Here is a 20,385-nt window from a genome sequence, read left to right on the forward strand (position 1 = left end):
TCTTTAGGTGGGAGATGAATTTCATCACCTGGTGAGATCTGTACTCTGCTTACTTGGAGGCAGGTGTGAAGTAGCTTTAAAAAGTTCTATGTTTGGTCTTTTGAGTAGAATTGCTGGACTACAGTAAAAAATAAATAAAAAAAGATTAAAAAATCCTTAGTCTATCCACCATACTGATGTACTATTACAACCTTTCATAGGTGGTAGATATTAAATTTTTTTTCTTTCATTTTGTTTTATATTTGAAAAAAAAAATAAAATGATGAAGGAAAAGAGCAAAGTATATTGAAAGTTCCTGAAAAGTAAGTCAACATGTGCTCTGAAAGAACACAGAGAAAAATAACAAAGTGAAGTGATGTGTAAAACTAGCTAAGCAGAAGTCATTGGAAGACCTTTGGTAAGAACACAGCAAATGAATATCAGGAAGGTGAAAAATGCTTTGGGGCTATTGAAACAGCTTAGAAATGGAGAAAAGAGTACAGTGAAAGGAATCAGTGGCAAAGTTGACATGAAATCTGAAGATATATATATTCTAGATATCTAGATGAATTACTTTTGAAGATTGCTAAATGAAACAAACAGTGACAGTATATTGGTAGAAAACTTTCAGAAGGAATGCAGTCAGGAGTACATATCAATACTAGAGGTAGAAAAAGCCATCATAAATCTGAAATGTGGAAAGGTAGCTGTAATGATATTTGACCAGAAATGCTAAACTATGAGATATAAAAACTTTATATTGTCTCTGAGCATATGATTCATGTTGCGCCTTCTGTAATCTTTGATATAAAGAGATAAGTCAAGCTTTTATGTTATGGAGTATCCTTGGATTAGAACATCCCCTTTTGACTGCAACCCTTTTTTTTTTTTTAATAAAAATTAAATTAAAAATTTAATAAAATGATACCTTTTCTGTATTTTTGGCAGTAAGGATCTTTGAAATTTGGAGTGAAGATTGCAGAGGGTGATTAACGAATATGATAGGTGGAATGGTAAGATGGAACTTCATTGAATTTTAACATTTAAAAACGGAGATATGAATAAACGAGTTTAAAGTGCAAAATAATAGGATGCTATTAAAAGTGATATCACTCCTTATTCAGTAAGGAGTGATGTAATATTATTAGTAAATACATTATTATATGCGATCTCACTTTACGTGTTTTCTCTATAACACAATTTTAAAAAGTTAATTTTAAAAAATCGCAACTGGTAGCAATTTCGCACTCATCCTGTGCGTGGTCACGTGACTTTGTGTTTGCCACCGCTTGGATAAGGTGGCATTGTGCTGCATGTCAGTATCACAGAAGGTGTAGAACGAGTAAGCGCCATTGTTGGAGATTTCTGCAATGCAAGCATTATGGAAAAAAGGTAATTGTGATCAAAATACTTCCAAGATTAAAAAAACACATGGAAAAGCTATAACACTGGAGGAAAAATTAGAAGTTATAAAGAGGTATGAATGTAATGTGCACACAGTTGCCATAGTCAGAGCTACAGGAATTTCAGAATCAACTTTAAGAACAATAACAAATCAAGCAGAGAAAATAAAAGAAAGTCATAAAAGTGCGACGAGAATGTCGACAACTAAGATAACACAGATAAGGTACCAGTTATGGAGAAATTGGAAAGGATGTTGGCCCAATGGATTGAACATGAAAATTAACGTACTGTTCCGTTATCCACCTTGATTATCCAGGCTAAAGCGAAAAGTTTGTTTGATGATTTGAATGCTATAGATCCTGATCCTAAAGTGCAATCTTTTGCTACAAGTGCTGGGTGGTTTGAATGTTTCAAGGTGCGACATGATTCCATAATCTCAAGCTGACTGGTGAGGCTGCAGGAGCTGATGTTGTTGCTGCTGAGAACTTTCCAGCAAAATTTCTAAGTGTTCAGGAACATAGTTATTTGCCTTAGCAAACGTTCAATCCCAACAAAATGGGGTTGTTCTGTAAGTGTATGCCTAGTAGAACATTTCTATCGGTGCAAGAAAAGAGGGCCCCAGGTTTTAAAGCTTCCAAGGACTGTCTCACTTTGCTGTTAGGAGGAAATGAATCTGAAGATCATAAAACTAAACCACTAATGGTTTATCACTCCGAAAACCCATGTGCACTCAAGGGCTACTCAAAGGAGGATTTGCCTCTTGTATGGCAGTCAAATAAAAAAGCACGGATTACCAGAGCTTTGTTTGAGTCCTACTTTTGCAATGAACTGCATCATGAATTGAAGGCTTATTGTGACATGATAAATGTACTCTTCAAAATTCTTCTGTGTCTGGACAATGTACCAGGACATCTTCCAAGCATTGCTGAAATTGATGAAAATATCAAAGTTATTTTTAAGCCACCGAACACAGTCCCTCTTTCAACCTATGAATCAGGGTGTTATTGCAACTTTCAAGAGTTATTATCTCTGCAGAACATTTTCGCAGCTAGTTCAAGCTACATGTACCGACGGTGAAGATAAAATTTCAGTAAAAGAATTTTGGAAGAAATATGATATAAAAGTGGCAATTGACAACATTGGAGAGGCATGGGCAGAAATTAAGCAGTCCTGCATGAAGGGAGCTTGGAAGAAAATTTGTCCTGGAGTTTCTGATTCTAATGATTTTGATCCTGAAAGTGAGCTTGCCAACTCAAGACGTGACATAGTTAAAATGGCAAAATCTGTTGGATTTTAGGATGTAGATGAGACAAATGTGGATGAACTGCTCGAGTTCCACTCATCAGAGCTCACTAATGAAGATCTTCTGAAAATGGAAAACAACATAAATGATGAAAGTCAGGAGCTCTTTATTGCTGAGCCCATCAAACAGCTTTCAGCAAAACAAATGACTGAAATTTTTTAAACACATTGACAGTGCCATCAGAATAATTGAAGAAAATGATCCTAATGACACTAGAAGCACCAAAGTTGCGAGAGATATTCAGAATTCTTTGACTTGTTACAAAGAACTTTATAGAGAGAGGAAGAATGCTGCCCATCAGCTGAGTCTCGACTGGTTCATTAAAAAAAAAGTTGAAGATCATCAGCCTATCATCCCAGGGACTTCAAGAGAGCGAGAGAGTGATGATCCAGACTCACCAGACCCAGTCCATTCATTATCCGGTTGAAGACTGTCAGAAGTATGTAGTGTTTATGACATTGTATTAATTAAATTCATTCATTCATTCATTAAAATTTCTTTTGCTCACAGGTATAAAGTTTTCATTTTTTTTTATCCTTCTGAAGAAACCTCTATCCCTATTTTGCCCATGCTAAATTCAACTCACTTTATGTGATTATTTCATAGAACCAGTTAATCGCATAAAACGAGGGACACATGTATAAAACTTGTAAAAATTAAAAATGTTAAAAGATTAAATCTACAACTTAAAAACTGTAAAGGATGATAAAAGACCAATGTAAGGCTTTTGACAGAATACAGCATGGCAGACTGCTGCATAAATTGGAGAATATGGGTTTGAGTTGTACAATATTAGCATGGATTAGAGGATGGCTGACTGACAGATATCTAAAAGTGGTATTCGGGGGATCTGAGTCTGCAAGGTTTAAGGTAACAAGTGGTGTACCACAAGGATCAGTGCTTGGTCCACTGTTATTCAATCTGCACATTGATGATATTGGGCAGGATTTGACAAGCAACATATAGTTATTTGCTGATGATGTAAAGATAGGTAGAGTAATCAGGAATTCTGCTGATATGCAGTCTTTGCAGAATGATTTGAATAGGCTGGAATTGTGGGCATGGGAAAATGGGTGTCAGTTCAATGTCAGTAAATGTAAAGCCATTCACTTCGGCATGATTAGGTATCCAATGTTGCATTGTATTGGTGGGATTAGGCTAGAATAAACTGATGAGGCTAGGGATCTTGGAGTGTTAATAGATAGGAAATTGAAGTTTAGGGGTCATGTGGCAAAGATTGCAAATACAACTCAAAAGATAATTGCAATGCTGAAACGAGCATTCACTTTGTAAAGATAAGGATGTTATTTTGCCTCTTTACAAGGCCTTGATAAGACCTCATTTGGACTATTGTGCGCAGGTCTGGTCTCCTGGTTTCCGTTGTGATTCTGATATATTGGAGAGAATACAAAGGAGAGTGTTAAAAATGATATCAGGATTCTGGAATACTGATTATGAAGACAGATTGAGAATTTGTAGACTGCAGACACTAGCAATCAGGAGAAAGAGGGGTGATGTGATTGAGACTTACAAACTTCTGAAAGGGTCATACAGGATTTCAATTGATGGAATTTTTCAATTTATGGAGGGTGGGGAGAGGACGAGATGGTATTCTTGGAAGCTGAGAATGAAGGCCACCAAGAAGGATGTGAGGGGTAGATTTTTTCTCTCAGACGGTGGTGCGTGATTGGAATGGATTGTCATTGGATGTGAGTGCAAGCAGTGTGAATGAATTCAAGAATAAGTATGATAGCTGGTGTGTGTAGTATGTGGCCTCCCTCGAGAGGTCTCTCTTAATAATAATAATAATAAATGCCTCGAAAGTAAAACAAAAATATATGATGAAAGATGTAATCGATTTACGGAATAAAGTAAGGTTTGCCTTACCTATCTCAGTTTATAAATTTTAAAATTCAGTAAAGCTTCATCTTGCTATTCTACCTATCACTAATATCATATTCATTCATCACCATCTGCAATCTCTTTTCCAAATTTCAAAGAGCATTATTGCCAAAAGTACAACAAAGGTAGGAAATATATATATACAGTGTGTGCATGTGTGTATATATATATATGTATATATATTATTAATTATATATATAATTAAATTTTTTATTTAAAAAAAAAAAAAGAAAAGGGGTTGCAGTCAAAAGACAGATTCTGATCGAAAGGTGCTCATAACATAAAAGCTTTATCTCTTTATACTGGAAGTATAAAAGTTTTACAGTGGTTACACTGTTAGAAGGCTTGGTCAGAGTTCATAAACAATTGGTCTAGATGTTTCATAGTACCATCTGTAAAACAATAAATAAAAGTACATATGAGAATTACAGAGTAATTTCTGTACTTAGTGTTCCTGTGAGTATACCTGAGATAATGCTAGAAAAGGCTGTTGATGCTGCAGGACTTTGCAAAGGCCTTTGACAGGATACTGCATGGAATTTTGATAAATAAATTGCAGCATATGGGGAATGGATATGAAGTTGAAGTGGACAGGAGGGTAGTTTGGTTACCAGATGGGATTTTATTCAGGAGCAGTATACAATAGAAGGCTTGGGACTAGGGCCATTACTATTTAATTTGCACATTAACAATATAGGAAATGAACTGAGAGGAACCATTCAGGTGTTTACTGATGATGCAAATTTGAGTTGAACGGCACTCAATAAAGATAAATTTTCCAGGATGATTTAAATAGACTGGCAGTATGGGAAAAGGAGAACAGATGTCAGTCTGATGTGGCAAAGTGCAAGGTTATGTTATGAGTTATGCATTTTAAGATAAATAAATGTCTCACCTGTGTACCATGTTGATTTAACTGTATTCTAGGAAATATAATGAAGCCAGGGATTTGGAGTGTTAGTGGATAGGGAATTAAAGTTTAGAGGACATATCACAAAAGTGGCTAAAATAACTCATCAGAATTACTCGGTTACGGAAAAATATCCTGATGAACAGAGATAACAGGCTATTATACCTCATTCTAGAGCATTGATAAAACTCCATCTTGACTACTGTGCATAGATCTGGTCACATTTGGTTTCTTGGGGATGAGGAAGTAGAGAGGATCCAGATGTGAGGACAAAGATGGTGGCAAGTGTATGGAATGCACCTTATGAGGATAGGTTGAAGATTTGTTAGGTATAGAAATTGGTTGATAGGGAGAAAGGTTTTTACAGGATTAATATAGAGGAAATTTTTCAAAACTCTCAGGTTGTGGGAGAACTATGGGGGGGGTTCAAAAAAGTATGAATGAAAGATATTCCTTGGAAATGGAGCAAGGGAGTGAAGGACTAGAATTTTTGCTTGGAGAGTAATCCAAAAAAAGCCACTATTCCAACATTTGTGCAATATCTTTGAATGAAAGATATTTTACAAATGTTGGAATAGTGGCTTGGCATGATGTTTAGAGCCTTCCTGTTCATATAATAATAAATAATGACAATATAAACCATCTGGAAAGAGTAGACTAGGTCATTCATTGAAGAGATTTGCTGATAACTCTGAGAGCAGAAAACAGGTCATAATAGGCCTAAATCCTTGAAACACATGATGACTAATTGTGAGTAGTCCAGCTTTGCTCAGAACAGCCTCAGCTGTTTAAGGCATAAGCTCTTTGAAATGAAAAATTCCATGTTTTGCGATCTTTGTTACAAGTGCTTTTTTTTAACCTCATTCTACAGATAACCTTGCCAATTTCAACTAGCAAAACACTGTTTCACAAAAAAAAGGACTGCTTCCTTCCAGTATTATCTTTGACAACACTCGTCTCTCTAGATAGGATGAGATTTCTCTCCTTGGCATCCAAAAAACTAGGATTCCTCTTTTGCTAAAGGGATTGATTGCTTTAACCCTGAACAGCTGTTAACTTTATACAAATTCGCCCACCCACCTATCAGATATTGTTCTCATATTTAGGGCAGTGACCCTAAGAACTCTAAAAATACTTGCTTCAATACAGAAAAGAACAATTGGGTTAATGATCTATCTCTTACCATCACACAGGCATTTAGTTTCTTTTTTCTGCTTGCATCTTCTGGAAATATTTCCAGGGTAATTGTTCATATCAACTAGCTTCAATCATTCCTCCACTTTTTACTAAATCCATTGAAACTGGTATAGGTACCACCCAACAATCTTCCACCATTCAACTCCAAACTCACAAAACAAGTTTTCTTCCTCCTCTTTCATTTCTTATCTGCAAGTCTCTCTTAGTATTTCCTAAAAAATATAATAGGTCTTCAAATCAAGTGTGAATAAATTTTTCCTTCCCAATTCTCTACCTATCCATAGTATTAAATGTGCTATAGGTTGACCAGCAAACCTCTTGTGTATGGGATCAGCATAAAATACTGGTTAGAAATGGACCTATGTTGATATAAACTTCTTTTTTTTTTTTTTTTTCACTAATAATCACTGAAGAACCAATTTCTGAAATTTGGCAGCTTCCTCTTGAAGCACCTTGTAAAAGAAATGCTCCGGATATTTAAAAAAATGCCCTTTTAATTAAATTATACTTCTCAGTACAGTAGAAGTAGAGTTATAGCAGAAGTAATGGGAGAATTTCTTCAATGAATTAAGCGAAATTTAATCCTAAGATACCCATCAAAATCGGATTGTGGTAAGACCAAGCATGTAAATTTTATAGCATTGACTTTTGTTTAAACATTGGCATTGATGTATGTTTATTATACATGGTTTGTTTTTGTGTTAATCATAATTAATATCATTGCCTCATGATATATATTGATCCCTTGGTGACAGTTTCACAAACTGAATTTTCTTGTATATTGCACTGTATTAATAACTAGCCCTTCTTGCTTATAAATAATGAAAAAGTTTGATTAAAGTTTATGGCTTCTTTTAGATACATCATGTTTTAGAGCAGCACTTGTTCATCGTCTATTGGAATCTAGTCTGCTTGTCGGCAAACTCTATATTGATATTGGAGCTCCTCGAGAAACTCGGTGCTATTTACGTGAAATCCTGACTGTTACTCAAGAGTTGATGTTACCCTTCAGGTAGGTCATTGTATGAATATTTGTGAATGACTTTGCTTTAGTTGATGCCATTAAATATTGCAAGAACTTGTATTATGAGGAATGGCATGGTAGGATGATGTGAAAGTATTGACAGGACACAAAATTGATGAGTCTGCCAAACCTGTTTGAATGATGAAGTAAAAAATTGTTATTACACTTTTGTTTGGAGTGTGCAGTATTAAAAACAGAAAAGGATTTTTAGAAAAGGAATAACAGAGAAATTAGTCAAAACACTAAATTAGCTGTATACAACACAGTGTTCAAACAGTTTTAGCTTATGGATATGAGAGCTGGGTTAGAAATAAAACACTTGACCAAAGACTAGAAACCACAGATATGAGAGTTCTGAGAGGATTAGGGACATGGACAGATGGATGATCAATGGCAATATCATATTAAAAACAAGGATATTGACATTGTTAGCATCCAGGAATGTGTTAGTAGAGCTAATCTCAGGTGGCATGGTCACTTAAACAATGGGAAAGGAAAGATTAGTAAAACAAGTGTTCTCTGCCAGGTTGGCAGGAAAAAGACCCAGAGGATGACCAAGATATAGGTAGATTGATATGGTAAAAAGTGCCTTAGAAGATAGAAATATAAGATCTGATAATGTTGTAGTCTTGGCGATAACAGATTGATTTGGAGAAAAATTGTTGATAGGAAGTTAATAATGATGTAAATTCTTCATGTACTACCATCATAATATCCTGTACACCCATTGAGGATACATATCAGGAATTTGATGAGGATGAAGGATTTTTAGTCTTATTTTTATATGAAACCAGACTAAAGTATGTTCATGATATGATCTTGACAGTTTCAGCACTAGAATAGTTGACTTGTTATCAGCTTACTTCAAATATAGAGGCAGGCTGAAAAGTAATACCATTTTGACTAAAACCAGATAATCAAGTTGAATATATATTTTTTGCTATTGATAAACATACATAGAAAGCATTATGGAATGAATGTATAGTCATAACTTTTAATGACTATCTTTTTTTCTTTACTTCCTCATCAGTGTTTAAATATTCACATGGTAGCTCTTTGAGTACTAGTATGGACAGTAGGCTGGAATATATGATCGTGCAATCAAAATTGATTGCACGACCATATATTTTTTTTGTAAACAGCCATGGCATCCATTGACTGTTATTGTTGATAGTAATATTTTTATGCTGTTTCAGGATACAAGAATATACAGAAGATTTGAAAATTTTATCACGAGTTGCCCCAGTCCTGAAAGTACTTTGGGCACAAACTGTGTTTGCTAACACTTGGATAAAGGATAAAACCCAATATATAATTAGTAGCATAGCCAAGTGAAAAAACTTCCATAGATTGAAGATTCATTTAGATAGAAACTTTCTTTCTGCTGAAAGAGGATTTCTATTTTTATTTTATTTTTGATTCTTCACGTTACAGTACCCTAATGCTAGTGCAATAATTAACACATGTCAGTGGCATGCACACACATTTATAGTATGTATATCATTGATGCATGCTTTATAATTATATGTCAAAACCTAATAGCAAGACCTCCAGTATTTTCCCTAAGTATCACTGATCCATGAGGATGCATCATCATTTGCTGATGTATCCTCCATGCAACCAATGTTCCTTAAAGGGAAAGTATTTTGATATCTTGTGCACCTAAGACCTAACACTTGTGCATCCTTATAGTACTTTACACACCACATACTCTCTATTTGAGATGTTTATAGCAACAATAGGTCTCAGTTCCATCCACAAACAACTTGGATATCCAGGATGACAATACTCCCATTTCTTGATGCCAAAAGATCAGGCTTTTTTATGCCTATCTCCGTCTTGATATTTGGCCCCTTTCTGTTCCAGTTGGTTCTTTATTATGGTACATATTGCATTGAGATATATGAGACATAATCTTGCTGAACCCACATCCAGCCCTTTATGAAGTATCTATATTATGCCTGTTGTGGCTGTACAAGCCTTGATAGGAAGGACATTTATCCTAACTTTGACAAGATCTATATACTCCCATCTAGGTAACATTCTTGATGAAGATAAGTGACTGGAACATCACTTATTAGTCTGAGCCAAGATCCAGTTGCTTGATGTACTTGTTTATCTAGCCTATTCAAGATGATCAAATTTGGTTTTTCTAATACTGAAGAATGGAATAATTTAAGTAGCACAAATTGATTTAATAATACAGTGCATTGCTGAGGCTTCAGTTGAGCTTTACAATTCTTATCCAGAAATACTGAAAGTTTATTCAACCAAGGCATCATCCAGCTGCCAAAAACATCAATCCCAAGTCAAGTACTACCAGTCATCCAAAATACTGATTAGGTTTAAGAGGATGGTAGGAAACGTTAAAGATATAATCCTGGACTTACGTTTTCCTATCATGACCTGATGGTATTAGGGTGATGGTAAAAAATTTGTTTTCATTAATAGCAAGACCTCTAGGAGTAAAATATTGAGCAGCATGATCAAACAAATCCTGAAGACTCAGGATTTGTTTGATCTGTAACAGTTTGAACTGTAAAGTTTCTGTAACAAGTATCAAATAACCTGGAAATGCCATATCATTTATTTGGCATCCCTCCAAATTACAATCATCTATAAGGCATAGATGAAAGAAAGTCATATAAATGATAAGGGATCTTGTCTAATGCCACATAATCTTTAAAAAGAATGGGACACCAATCCTTAAAAAAAGTACTTCCAGTGAATCAGTTGTAAGTGGAACACACAGTGAACAAATTTCAGAAATTAAAGCAGTTAAATAAAATATGATGACATTTTTGGCACATTCATCAACAGGGATAAAGACTCTTAGCTTAACATCAAGAGAAAATATCTTCTGTAAATGTTTTCCAAATATTTTGTGAAATAATCTAAGAAATATAGGAGCTATAATAATAGGTGTGTATTGAGACAGATGATTAGTATTGATTTTTTATTTATTTATTTATTTTTTTTTTATTTTTTTTTTTTAGGGATGAAAATAGTCCTTGATTTTTAAGCAATGGAGAAATATGATTAGTAAACAATAGAATATTTAATATATCCTATACGATCCTGTAGGTGATAGAAGTCAAAGCTATTGAAGCTTTGACTTCTCTATCATCTACCTAACAACAGGAAAGAAAGCACGCATCTAGCCTGTTCCTAACAAAGAGAGAGAGAGAGAGAGAGAGAGAAAAGCCAGCCATCAAATTGTTATTCCATTGCTTCACATAGCTTCTTTACCTCATATATTTATGGTGTATGGGTTTCTCTCAGGAAATTTCTCTGAGTATGGAATTCCCAGCAATCGATGCTTTTACTCGCACTCTTTCTCATATACATCAGTTGCCTTCTGTCATTGATCTTAAATCCTATCCACAGTTTTGTTGATGACAGTATATTCCATTCCCCTTTCTTGATTCTACAGATCTTGTATGCAGATCATTTGCTCTTCTAGGTAACTAGCATTTTACACACTGATCCTGTCACCATTCTGCAGTGGAGTGAAGATAATCTAATAGATTTCAATGATAACAAAATACATTTCTGTCTTATTCTGACATGAAATATCTTACTTTACTCCTCCTTTATTTTTTATTTATTTATTTTTTTATTTTTTGATAATTCTCTTAATTTACTACAAGTGCATTTAATTCTTCAGTTTTTCATTTCATATCAGGTTTTTTTCCCCATTGCATATTTATATTAATCATATAGTTTTGTTAACTATTTAAGTAACCAGTCTTTTTTTTTTCCCCTTGTAGAGCAGCCAAGATCTTGTGTGCTTTAGCTTTCATGGACTTGCTTTGTGATACAATGGAAGATTGTTATGTAAAGTTAAATGGAGTAGATTATATATTAAATTATATAGATGATAAAGAGGAATTTGATATTGATATCAGAACTGACTCAACAAATTCAAAATCAGCTAAACTCAATGAGGAAAATGATAATTTTTTATTCTGTAGACAGGGAATTAGCCTTAAACAATATGTTCATGCTCGATTATCTTCAAAGCCTGATCTTCAGTGTTCTCCAGTAGCTATGAAACAATATTTACTTAGTTTACCCTGCTCCCTGACCCATCCCTTGACTTGCACCTGCAATTTATGTGAACATTTAGCTCTTCACTCACTGCATTTAGAAGTTCTGCTTTTAAAATCACGCTGTTCTTTGGATTTGGTTGGCAGCAATAATGTACCTGCAGAATTTTTTAATTCTCATGAGCAAGTGCTGCTTTCCTTTGATCTTTTGAAAGATAGATGGAGGACAAAAATGGAATCACTGTTATCATTTATTACATGTAACAAGCACCATATAACGAAGATACTTAAAAAGGCTGAAATATTTAATTTTCAGGATGTATGCATGCAGACTGAAATGTATATTAATTTAGCCATTGCAGCTTCACAGAAAGCTGATTTTCACTTGGCTCTCAAATATCTAGATAGAGGATCCTCTTGTTTATTTAGAACCACTGGAATTCCTGAGATAGTATATTCAAATCTTTATGCAAGGATGACACATCAATATGCTGTTATTTGCTTACAATATCTTATTTCTTTTAACTTAATTAATCCCATTAAAACAATAGCTGGTTTCTCTCTTAGTAATTTTAGTAGCTGCATACATGATGAGTTCTGTAAAAACTTGTTACAGAAACCCAAGATTCTAGTTGCATCTGACGTGTTAAAGACTCCCAGTAGATCAGATTCGTGTAATTATAATGATGCACGTTTTATTAAAGAATGCAAGGCACCACATAAGAAATTGAATTACGATTTGGATTTAAAAGTTTATTTAGACACACTTTCTTTGACACCAAAGTCTCCTAAATTACCTTTGGAGGAAAACAAATATATGCTTTCTTCTGATCATAATGAAGCTAGTCATAAGCAAGGAAAACTTGGGAGAAGCAAACTAAGGGTAAAATGCAAAGAATCAAAAGGCCAAAACGTTAAGTGTTATGAAGAAGTTAGTGATAATGTAAAGAAAAATAAAATATTTCCATTTCATGAATCACTCCTATGTTCCATACAGGAAAGTGAAGACAGTTTCAAATTATTTTGTTCACCATGTGATAAAGAGAACACATTTGTGGCTCATAAAAAAACAAGACAAAAAACAAAAAGAGAAGTAATTCAGTTGAATCAACGAAATCAAGGTAAACAGCATGCAAGACGCCTGCAAAAATATGAATGCATTGGAAATGTTGGAAAAACTACTTCTGACATTATAGAAGATGATGTACACACATCCTCATTAGATGTGAAAATTACAGCTAAACATAAAAATAAACAAAGAAACACATGCAAAGCAAGGATTTATCCTGATAATATATTGCCATCATCTTGTCTTAATTTAAATAATGCACATGAATTTACCAGTTTGGATTCTACTTCTCCTGAAAGCTCTAGAGCCAAGGACAGTGATATTAGAATAAAGAAAACTAAAATGGGTCAGGCCAAGGATAGCAATAGAATTAAACAAAATAGTCAAGTTGATGAAAAAAGCAAAGATGAAGAGACTTACTGTAAGAACATTAATCACCTGTCATTACTCAATGACTTTTATAATCCAGTATTGTTTCCACACTTCCATAAACTTTTGTGCATTGGCAAATCAATATATGAAGACTTGCCGAAAAATGTAACTCCAGATACTGTTGGTAAGTTGAAATATTATTTTGAAACTACTGATTTCTATTATTTATTGATATTTTTCAGTGAAATGTCAACATTAAATAATAATAAATGGATATTAAGTAAAAAATTGATATAATACAGCATTCATCATCACAAACCATGGGCTCACTGCCTGTTGGTGTCCAATGCCTCCCTCACTATCTTCTTCCACCTTTCTTTGTCCAGTGCACAGTGTCACAGTTTCTGTACACCCACTTCACACCAGTCCTTTGTCATCTATCCATTCTCTGTATGGTCTACCTCTTCTGTTTACACCATCCATAATACCAAACATTATTATTATTTCGGGAAACTCCAAGGAGTCGGCAGACTCATCAAGGGAGGCCCTAACATCATGTCAAGAACAACTATTCGACATTCACACAGTATCTATCATACCTCACCTTGAACTCATTCACAGTCATAGCACTCACAACAGACTCCGACAGCTTATTCCACTCATTCACCACTCTCCAATTAAAAAACCTACCTCTAACACCCTTGCTAACCACATTCTTCCCCAGCTTCCATGTATGGTCCCTAGTCCTTCCACCACCAGTCCTATTCTCAAAAATATCTGAATTAATCTTATAGAAATCCTTCAGTAATTTGAATGTCTCAATCATATCACCTCTTTTCCGCCTATCAACCAATTTTTGCAACCCACAAATCTACAACCTGTTCTCATAAGGTTCATTCCATAGATCTGCTATCATCTTGGTCACTCGTCTCTGGATCCTCTCCACCTCCTCTCCATCATGAAGAATCCCTGGTGCCCATATCTGGGCACAGTAGTCTCGATGGGGTCTAAGCAAGGCTCAATACAGAGAAACAATAACTTGTTTGTCTCTGCTTGTTAAAGTATTTTTCAGTAACTAAGTGATTTGATGAGCTGATTTAGCCACTTTTGCAACATGCCCCCTAAACTTCAACTCCCTATCCACCAACACATCCAAATTCCTGGCCTTATCAATCTCCTGGAGTATGATTCCACCAATGTGATATATTGCTGCTAATCTTTTCACCCCAAAATGCATAACCATACACTTTGCCACATTAAATCGACATCCATTTTCCTTAGCCCAGTCCTCCAAACTATCCAAATCTTCTTGCAAAATTTTGACATCCTGTGCACTCACTATTGCTCTACCCAACTTTGCATCATCAGCAAACAAGTGAACACTTCTCCTCAGATCATTTCCTATATCGTTAATGAACAAATTGAAAAGTAGTGGTCCAAGAACAGAACCCTGCGACACACCACGCGTCACAAGCCGTCTTTTGGACTCTACTCCTGAATAAACCACTCTCTGATATCTCTCCATCAACCACCCTCCTATCCATCTCACCAACCCTATATCTATCCCCATATGCTGCAGTTTACTGATTAGAATTCCATGTGGTATCCTGTCAAAGGCCTTAGCAAGGTCCAGTAGAATCACTGTAAACCCATTACTCTTATCCAGGTCAGCCGTCACTGTGTTATAAAATGTGAGCAAATTACTGAGGCATGATCTACCCTTCATAAAACCATGTTGCCCCCCATACAGTATCCCATTTTCATCTATCCAGTCCTGTATTTTTCTCTTGACTAATTTCTCCTAGACCTTGACAATGATTCCTGATATGCTAATTGGTCGGTAATTTACAACAGCAGTCTTGGAACCTCTTTTATGCAGTGGAACTATTTTCACCTCTTTCCACCTCCTTGGGACTAACCCAGACCTGAGACTCAAATTAAACAAAATGGTCAAGGGCACTGACAATTCTTTAGCCGCTTCACGTATGACACGAGCTAGTATACCATATATACTAGTATACCGGTAATTTACAACAGCAGTCTTGGAACCTCTTTTATGCAGTGGAACTATTTTCACCTCTTTCCACCCTCTTGGGACTATCCCAGACCTGAGACTCAAATTAAACAAAATGTTCAAGGGCACTGACAATTCTTTAGCCGCTTCACGTACGACTTGAGCTAGTATACCATCCAATCCCACAGATGTATTGACATTGAGGTTTTGTAATAGACTACTCACCTCCACTTCATTCACTACAATTCCTGTATAATCTATTGGTTCGTTCATTCCTGCAGTGTCACCACCTGGATGATATATTCTTGCAAAGTGCTCGCTCAATAATTCAACTATATCAACTGATTCTCAGTTACCTCCCTACCATCGGCATTCCTTAAAATCATTCTGCCGTATACATTTTTTCTTTTACTTGCAACATATTGAAAAAACTGTTTAGGATCTCTTTCACCTGCATGGCTAATGTTCTTTCATAATCCATTTTTGCTTTTCTTACCACACTCGTTACCCTTCTGGCCTGCGCTTTATTCTGTTCATTTGCCTGCCGGTCACCTTTCTCCTTAAATTCTGTCCATAGTTGTTTCTTTTTTTTGCAGCTCAAGCTTAATGGTGTTATTCATCCATTTAACCCCTACTTGATTTATTATTCGGACTCTAGGTATACAGTCAGCCATTGCCTCATGCAAACACTTCCTAACTGCCTCCCATGCACTATCAACATCTAGCCCTTTCAGTTTTACATGCCATGGCACTGAACCAATCAAACTCCTAAGTTTGTCATACTTACCAGCCCGATAATTCCACATGTATCCTGTCTTAATTTTAAATTCTACTCCTTTAGCCACTTCCCAAGTCAAGATCCTATGATCACTCTCACCAGTTGATGGAAACGTGGTCATATTCGTTACAGCCAAATTCTCAGATGCAATTACTAGGTCAAGCACTCTCTGACCCCTTGTATTTTCCATTACATGCTGTCGCAGATAGTTATCCCTTAATAACTGCATAACATCCAATTCCTTCCTCCCATCTGTCCTCTCCTCCTTCCAATCAGTGTTACCATAGTTGAAATCATCCATAATAATTACCCTCCTTCCACTCATTTCTTCTATTTGCTTATGCATACTATCTCCACCATCTATTCTATCACCTAGTCTATAGCAACACCCAACTGTATATTATGTTCTGCTAGTTTCAATCTCACACCAAATAGCCTCAATGTGCTCTTTTCTCTATCCTGCAGTTCTACTTCTATTCTCCTTGGCTGTAGCTCATCAGCTAACATCAATAACACTTATCCCCCCCCCCCATTTTATTCTCCCTGTCGCTCCGGAACACACCATACCCCTCACATTCAATCCCACTAGCTATATCATCTTATGTCAGCCATGTTTCACTAATGTCAATAACCTGTTGCCTAGAAGTGCCAATCAAGGCCAAAAATTCTTCCTTCTTGTTCCTAATACATCTGGCATTAGTATACATGAATTGCAGAAGCCCATTTGTCCCATCCCTATTTTGATACCTTATACTAACTATCCCATTCTGATTCATAGTCTTTCGTATTGAAAGACTCGCTTGGGCATATTACACACATTCATACACTCAACTGTCTCCCTAAAGTCTGCATATCTACTCCCCCTCCCCTTAATAACTCTAGTTTACCTGATTCTGCACATCCACTTCCACTACATTCGACAACACCTTTTGAAGTTTCCGTGCACCGAATCCATTCAAATGTAAACCATCCATCTTATATAAATCCTTTCGCCCATCCTTCTATACTCTTCACTGTCATACCACGGCAACAGACTCACCATCCTAACATCCTAACTCTCTCACTCTGCTACCTCAAGCAATCCCTCACATCTTCACTCATAGCCATTTTGTCTCCTTTCAAATCATTTGTACCTGCTACCACTATCAATTCTTTTACCCGCTGCTTTTGCATTCTAATTGACTCGCTTACATCCTTAACGTTCACACCAGGTTGGTTCGATTTTGTTAAACTCTCAACTAATACACCTCTTACTAAGGAATCTCCATACAACGCTCGCTCTTTCATTTTGTTTACATTCACTATCATACTTTTGCCGTTTATCAGTCGCTACGCTCGGTAAACATTTTTGCCAATGCTCCAGCTGCCGATTTGCCCTGTGTATCGCTTTGCATAACCGAGTGATCTCACTCATTGCATTGGTCTTATCATTTTTATTCTCCGATAATTCATTCATTCATTCTGTATGTTTACCTTCATTCTCGCTTTCAACGCCACTCTCACAGCTATCTGGTACTATCTCGCAAATATCACTATTTTCTAGATTCTCACTTTCAACAATGATATCACTCTCATGACCTGAAACACTCTTTAAATCCTCACATTCTTTACACTTTCTGCACACATTCACTTCACTATCATTGTTTAACCAGACTCCAACCGCTGTCCTCAATGCATACATTTCACAAATGGTACACTGAATCAAATCCTTTAAATTAAAATTTTTAGCCAAGATGGCGACCTGGACGCTATCTTTGTTGTATTCCTCTTTAGGGCTATGTGCACGATAATCGTATCTATCTATTTATTATTTAAAATACTCAGAAAACACCCAAAAATCACCCAGACATGCTAAAATACGAAAAGTAAACAATACTATGCAAATTCACCAATTATTACTCAAAATGACACATCTGTTCAGGAGCTCTCCACAAACACTACACACCATGAGCCCACTAGTGGCTAATCAATGTCTTTATCTTCCGATCCTCGCTCATTCTGAAGATATGCCCAAATAATTGCAGCTTCTGCATTAGATTTTCTTTTGGCTGTATCTCTTGATAGAGCTGTTCATTTGTGATTTTCTGTACCCATCCTATTCTTAGAATATTCCTGTAACAAGTTCTTTCAAATGCCAAAATTCTTTTTCTTGATTCCTTATTTATTACCCACGTTTCAGATCCATATAGTACACCGCTGAAGATGCATGTTTCCAGTACTCTTAGTTTTGTTTGCAGACTGATCACTTTACTTTTCCAGATGTTATCCATGGCCTTCAGATTTGTTCTTCCCTTTGCAATCCTGATCCTTATTTCTTATTTACAGTCCAAATCATATGTCATTTTACTTCCCAAATATGTGAATTGTTCTACATTTTATATCAATTCCATCCACTTGTATCTTTTGTTTCATGTTCTTTTCACCAAATATCATTGGCTTCATTTTTTTCCAAGTTCATAATAAGTCCAATATCTTCCCTTCCTCATTTTAACAGTTTCAGTATTTTTTGTAGTTCTCTTTTGGCTTCTTCAATAATAACAATGTCATCTGCTAATCTCAGATTGTTAATTCTCATTCCATGTACAGATATTCCTTTTGCATCATTCTTCAGTTTGTCCATTTCTAAATGTGCAATGAAAATGCTTGGTGATATTGGGTGCCCCTGTCTAGTACTTCTGCTTGTTCTAAACCACTTCCCCAAATCATCACATATTCTAACTGCTGCAACTGCATTTTGATAAATATCTTTCAATATAGCTATTAGTTTTCTATCAGTTCCATAGGATTCAAGAACTGCTAATGTCACTTTCTGGTCAATACTGTCAAATGCCTTCTGAAAATCAACAAAGCAAGCAATATGTTTTTGTTTTTCTCATAGTTTTCTCTGCTATTAACTGCATTGTCAAAATCTGTTGAATTGTAGTTCTATCCTTTCTAAATCCTGCTTCCTCGTCTGCAAGGTATTGCTTCCATTTATGTTCTCAATCTTTCTGTGAATATCATCATCATTATCACTTTACCAAGGTGACTTGTCAAGGCAATTGTTCTATAATTTTTACATTCTAGCTTATTTTCCTTTCTTGTATAATGTCACTAATATTGATTTCACCCACTCCCGTGGCATTTTTTTCCCCCTCTTTCCTTGCCATATTACATAGTTGGTGCATTTCTGTAACCATACTTTTGCCACCGTATTTAATCATTTCTCCAGTGGTGTTATCATTACCAGGACTCTTGTTGTGTTTTAGCTGTCCTGTTGCTTTTTCTACCTCTCCTCTTAGAATGTCCATATCATAATCATTACCTGGTGGTGATTTCTGCTTCAATTCTTCAGTCAGTTTCCCAATGCTATCCAAATCTAGTTTTTCTTCACATAACTCACTACAGTATCTTGTCCCCGCTGTACAATTTTTTCTTTATTCATCAATACTTTGCCTTTTTCATCTTTAATTGTGGTCTGCTTGGTTGCCACTTTCTATTAATGGTTCTAATCATTTTGTATACCTTCCTTGTTTTATGCTCCCCATAGTACTGTTCTATATTATTGCATTGGGCTTCTAACCATTTCAGCTTATCCATTCTGACTGCTTTTTTCGCCTCATTACACTTTCTCATGTATTATTCCTCTATTTGTTCTGATGTATCTCTTCTTATCCTTAACATTCTCTTCTCCTGTACTAACTTCAGTGTTTCTTTTTTTCAATTTTTTCTTGATCTTCTCTTCTTCTGGTACTGTTTCTTCAACTGCATCTTATATCACCATTCATCACTCTTAGATTCGAATTTTTTTCTTTGTCCACATGTTTAAGTTTTCTCTTCTAACACTGTTCTGTACCTTCTTCCTATTTCTGCTTCACTTATTCTTGCTGTATCTCTTCGTTTCTGATGATGGGGTTTATATTTCTTTTTTAATTTCAACTTGATGTTTGCAATCACTAAACTATGGTCTGAGTCTATATCCATTCCTTGAAAAGTTCGATGCTGCTGTACTGATGTTATCCATCTTCTTTTAATCGTAATCATATCAATCATGTTCTTGGTTTTCCCATCATTTGATCTCCACATCCATTTTCTACACTCTTTTTGTTGGAATCTTGTGTTACAGATCATCATCTCATGGTGCACAGCAAATTCTAACATTTTTTCACCTCGTTCATTTTTTTCTCCGAAACCATATTTTCCCATGACTCTTTCCCAACCATCATTATATATTCTGACTTTGGCATTCCAATCTCCTTCAATAATTAGTGCATCTTGCTTTGGTATTGTTTCTATTGTCTCTGTCAGATCTTTGTAAAATAAGTCGATATCCTCATCTGTGCTGTCAGATGTGGGTGCATATATCTGGACTATTGATATGTTAAATGGTTTTGCTTGAAATCTT

The 20,385-nt window shown here is 35.6% G+C and overlaps 1 protein-coding gene across 1 annotated transcript in view; it reads left to right on the top strand.

Moving 5' to 3' along the window:
- Sse (extra spindle pole bodies like 1, separase) overlaps positions 1–20,385 on the top strand; it is a 505,458-nt gene that overhangs the window by 292,122 nt on the left and 192,951 nt on the right. Inside the window, exons 13-14 of the mRNA XM_090412041.1 lie at positions 7,554–7,707; positions 11,490–13,393. Coding sequence (XP_090268167.1) covers positions 7,554–7,707; positions 11,490–13,393 — 2,058 coding nt within the window. The remainder of the gene's footprint in view (positions 1–7,553; positions 7,708–11,489; positions 13,394–20,385) is intronic.

This window comes from Typopeltis vanoorti, chromosome 22 (assembly GCF_054136105.1).
Source record: "Typopeltis vanoorti isolate ZY-2024b chromosome 22, IOZ_Tvanoo_1.0, whole genome shotgun sequence".
Taxonomy (NCBI): domain Eukaryota; kingdom Metazoa; phylum Arthropoda; class Arachnida; order Uropygi; family Thelyphonidae; genus Typopeltis; species Typopeltis vanoorti.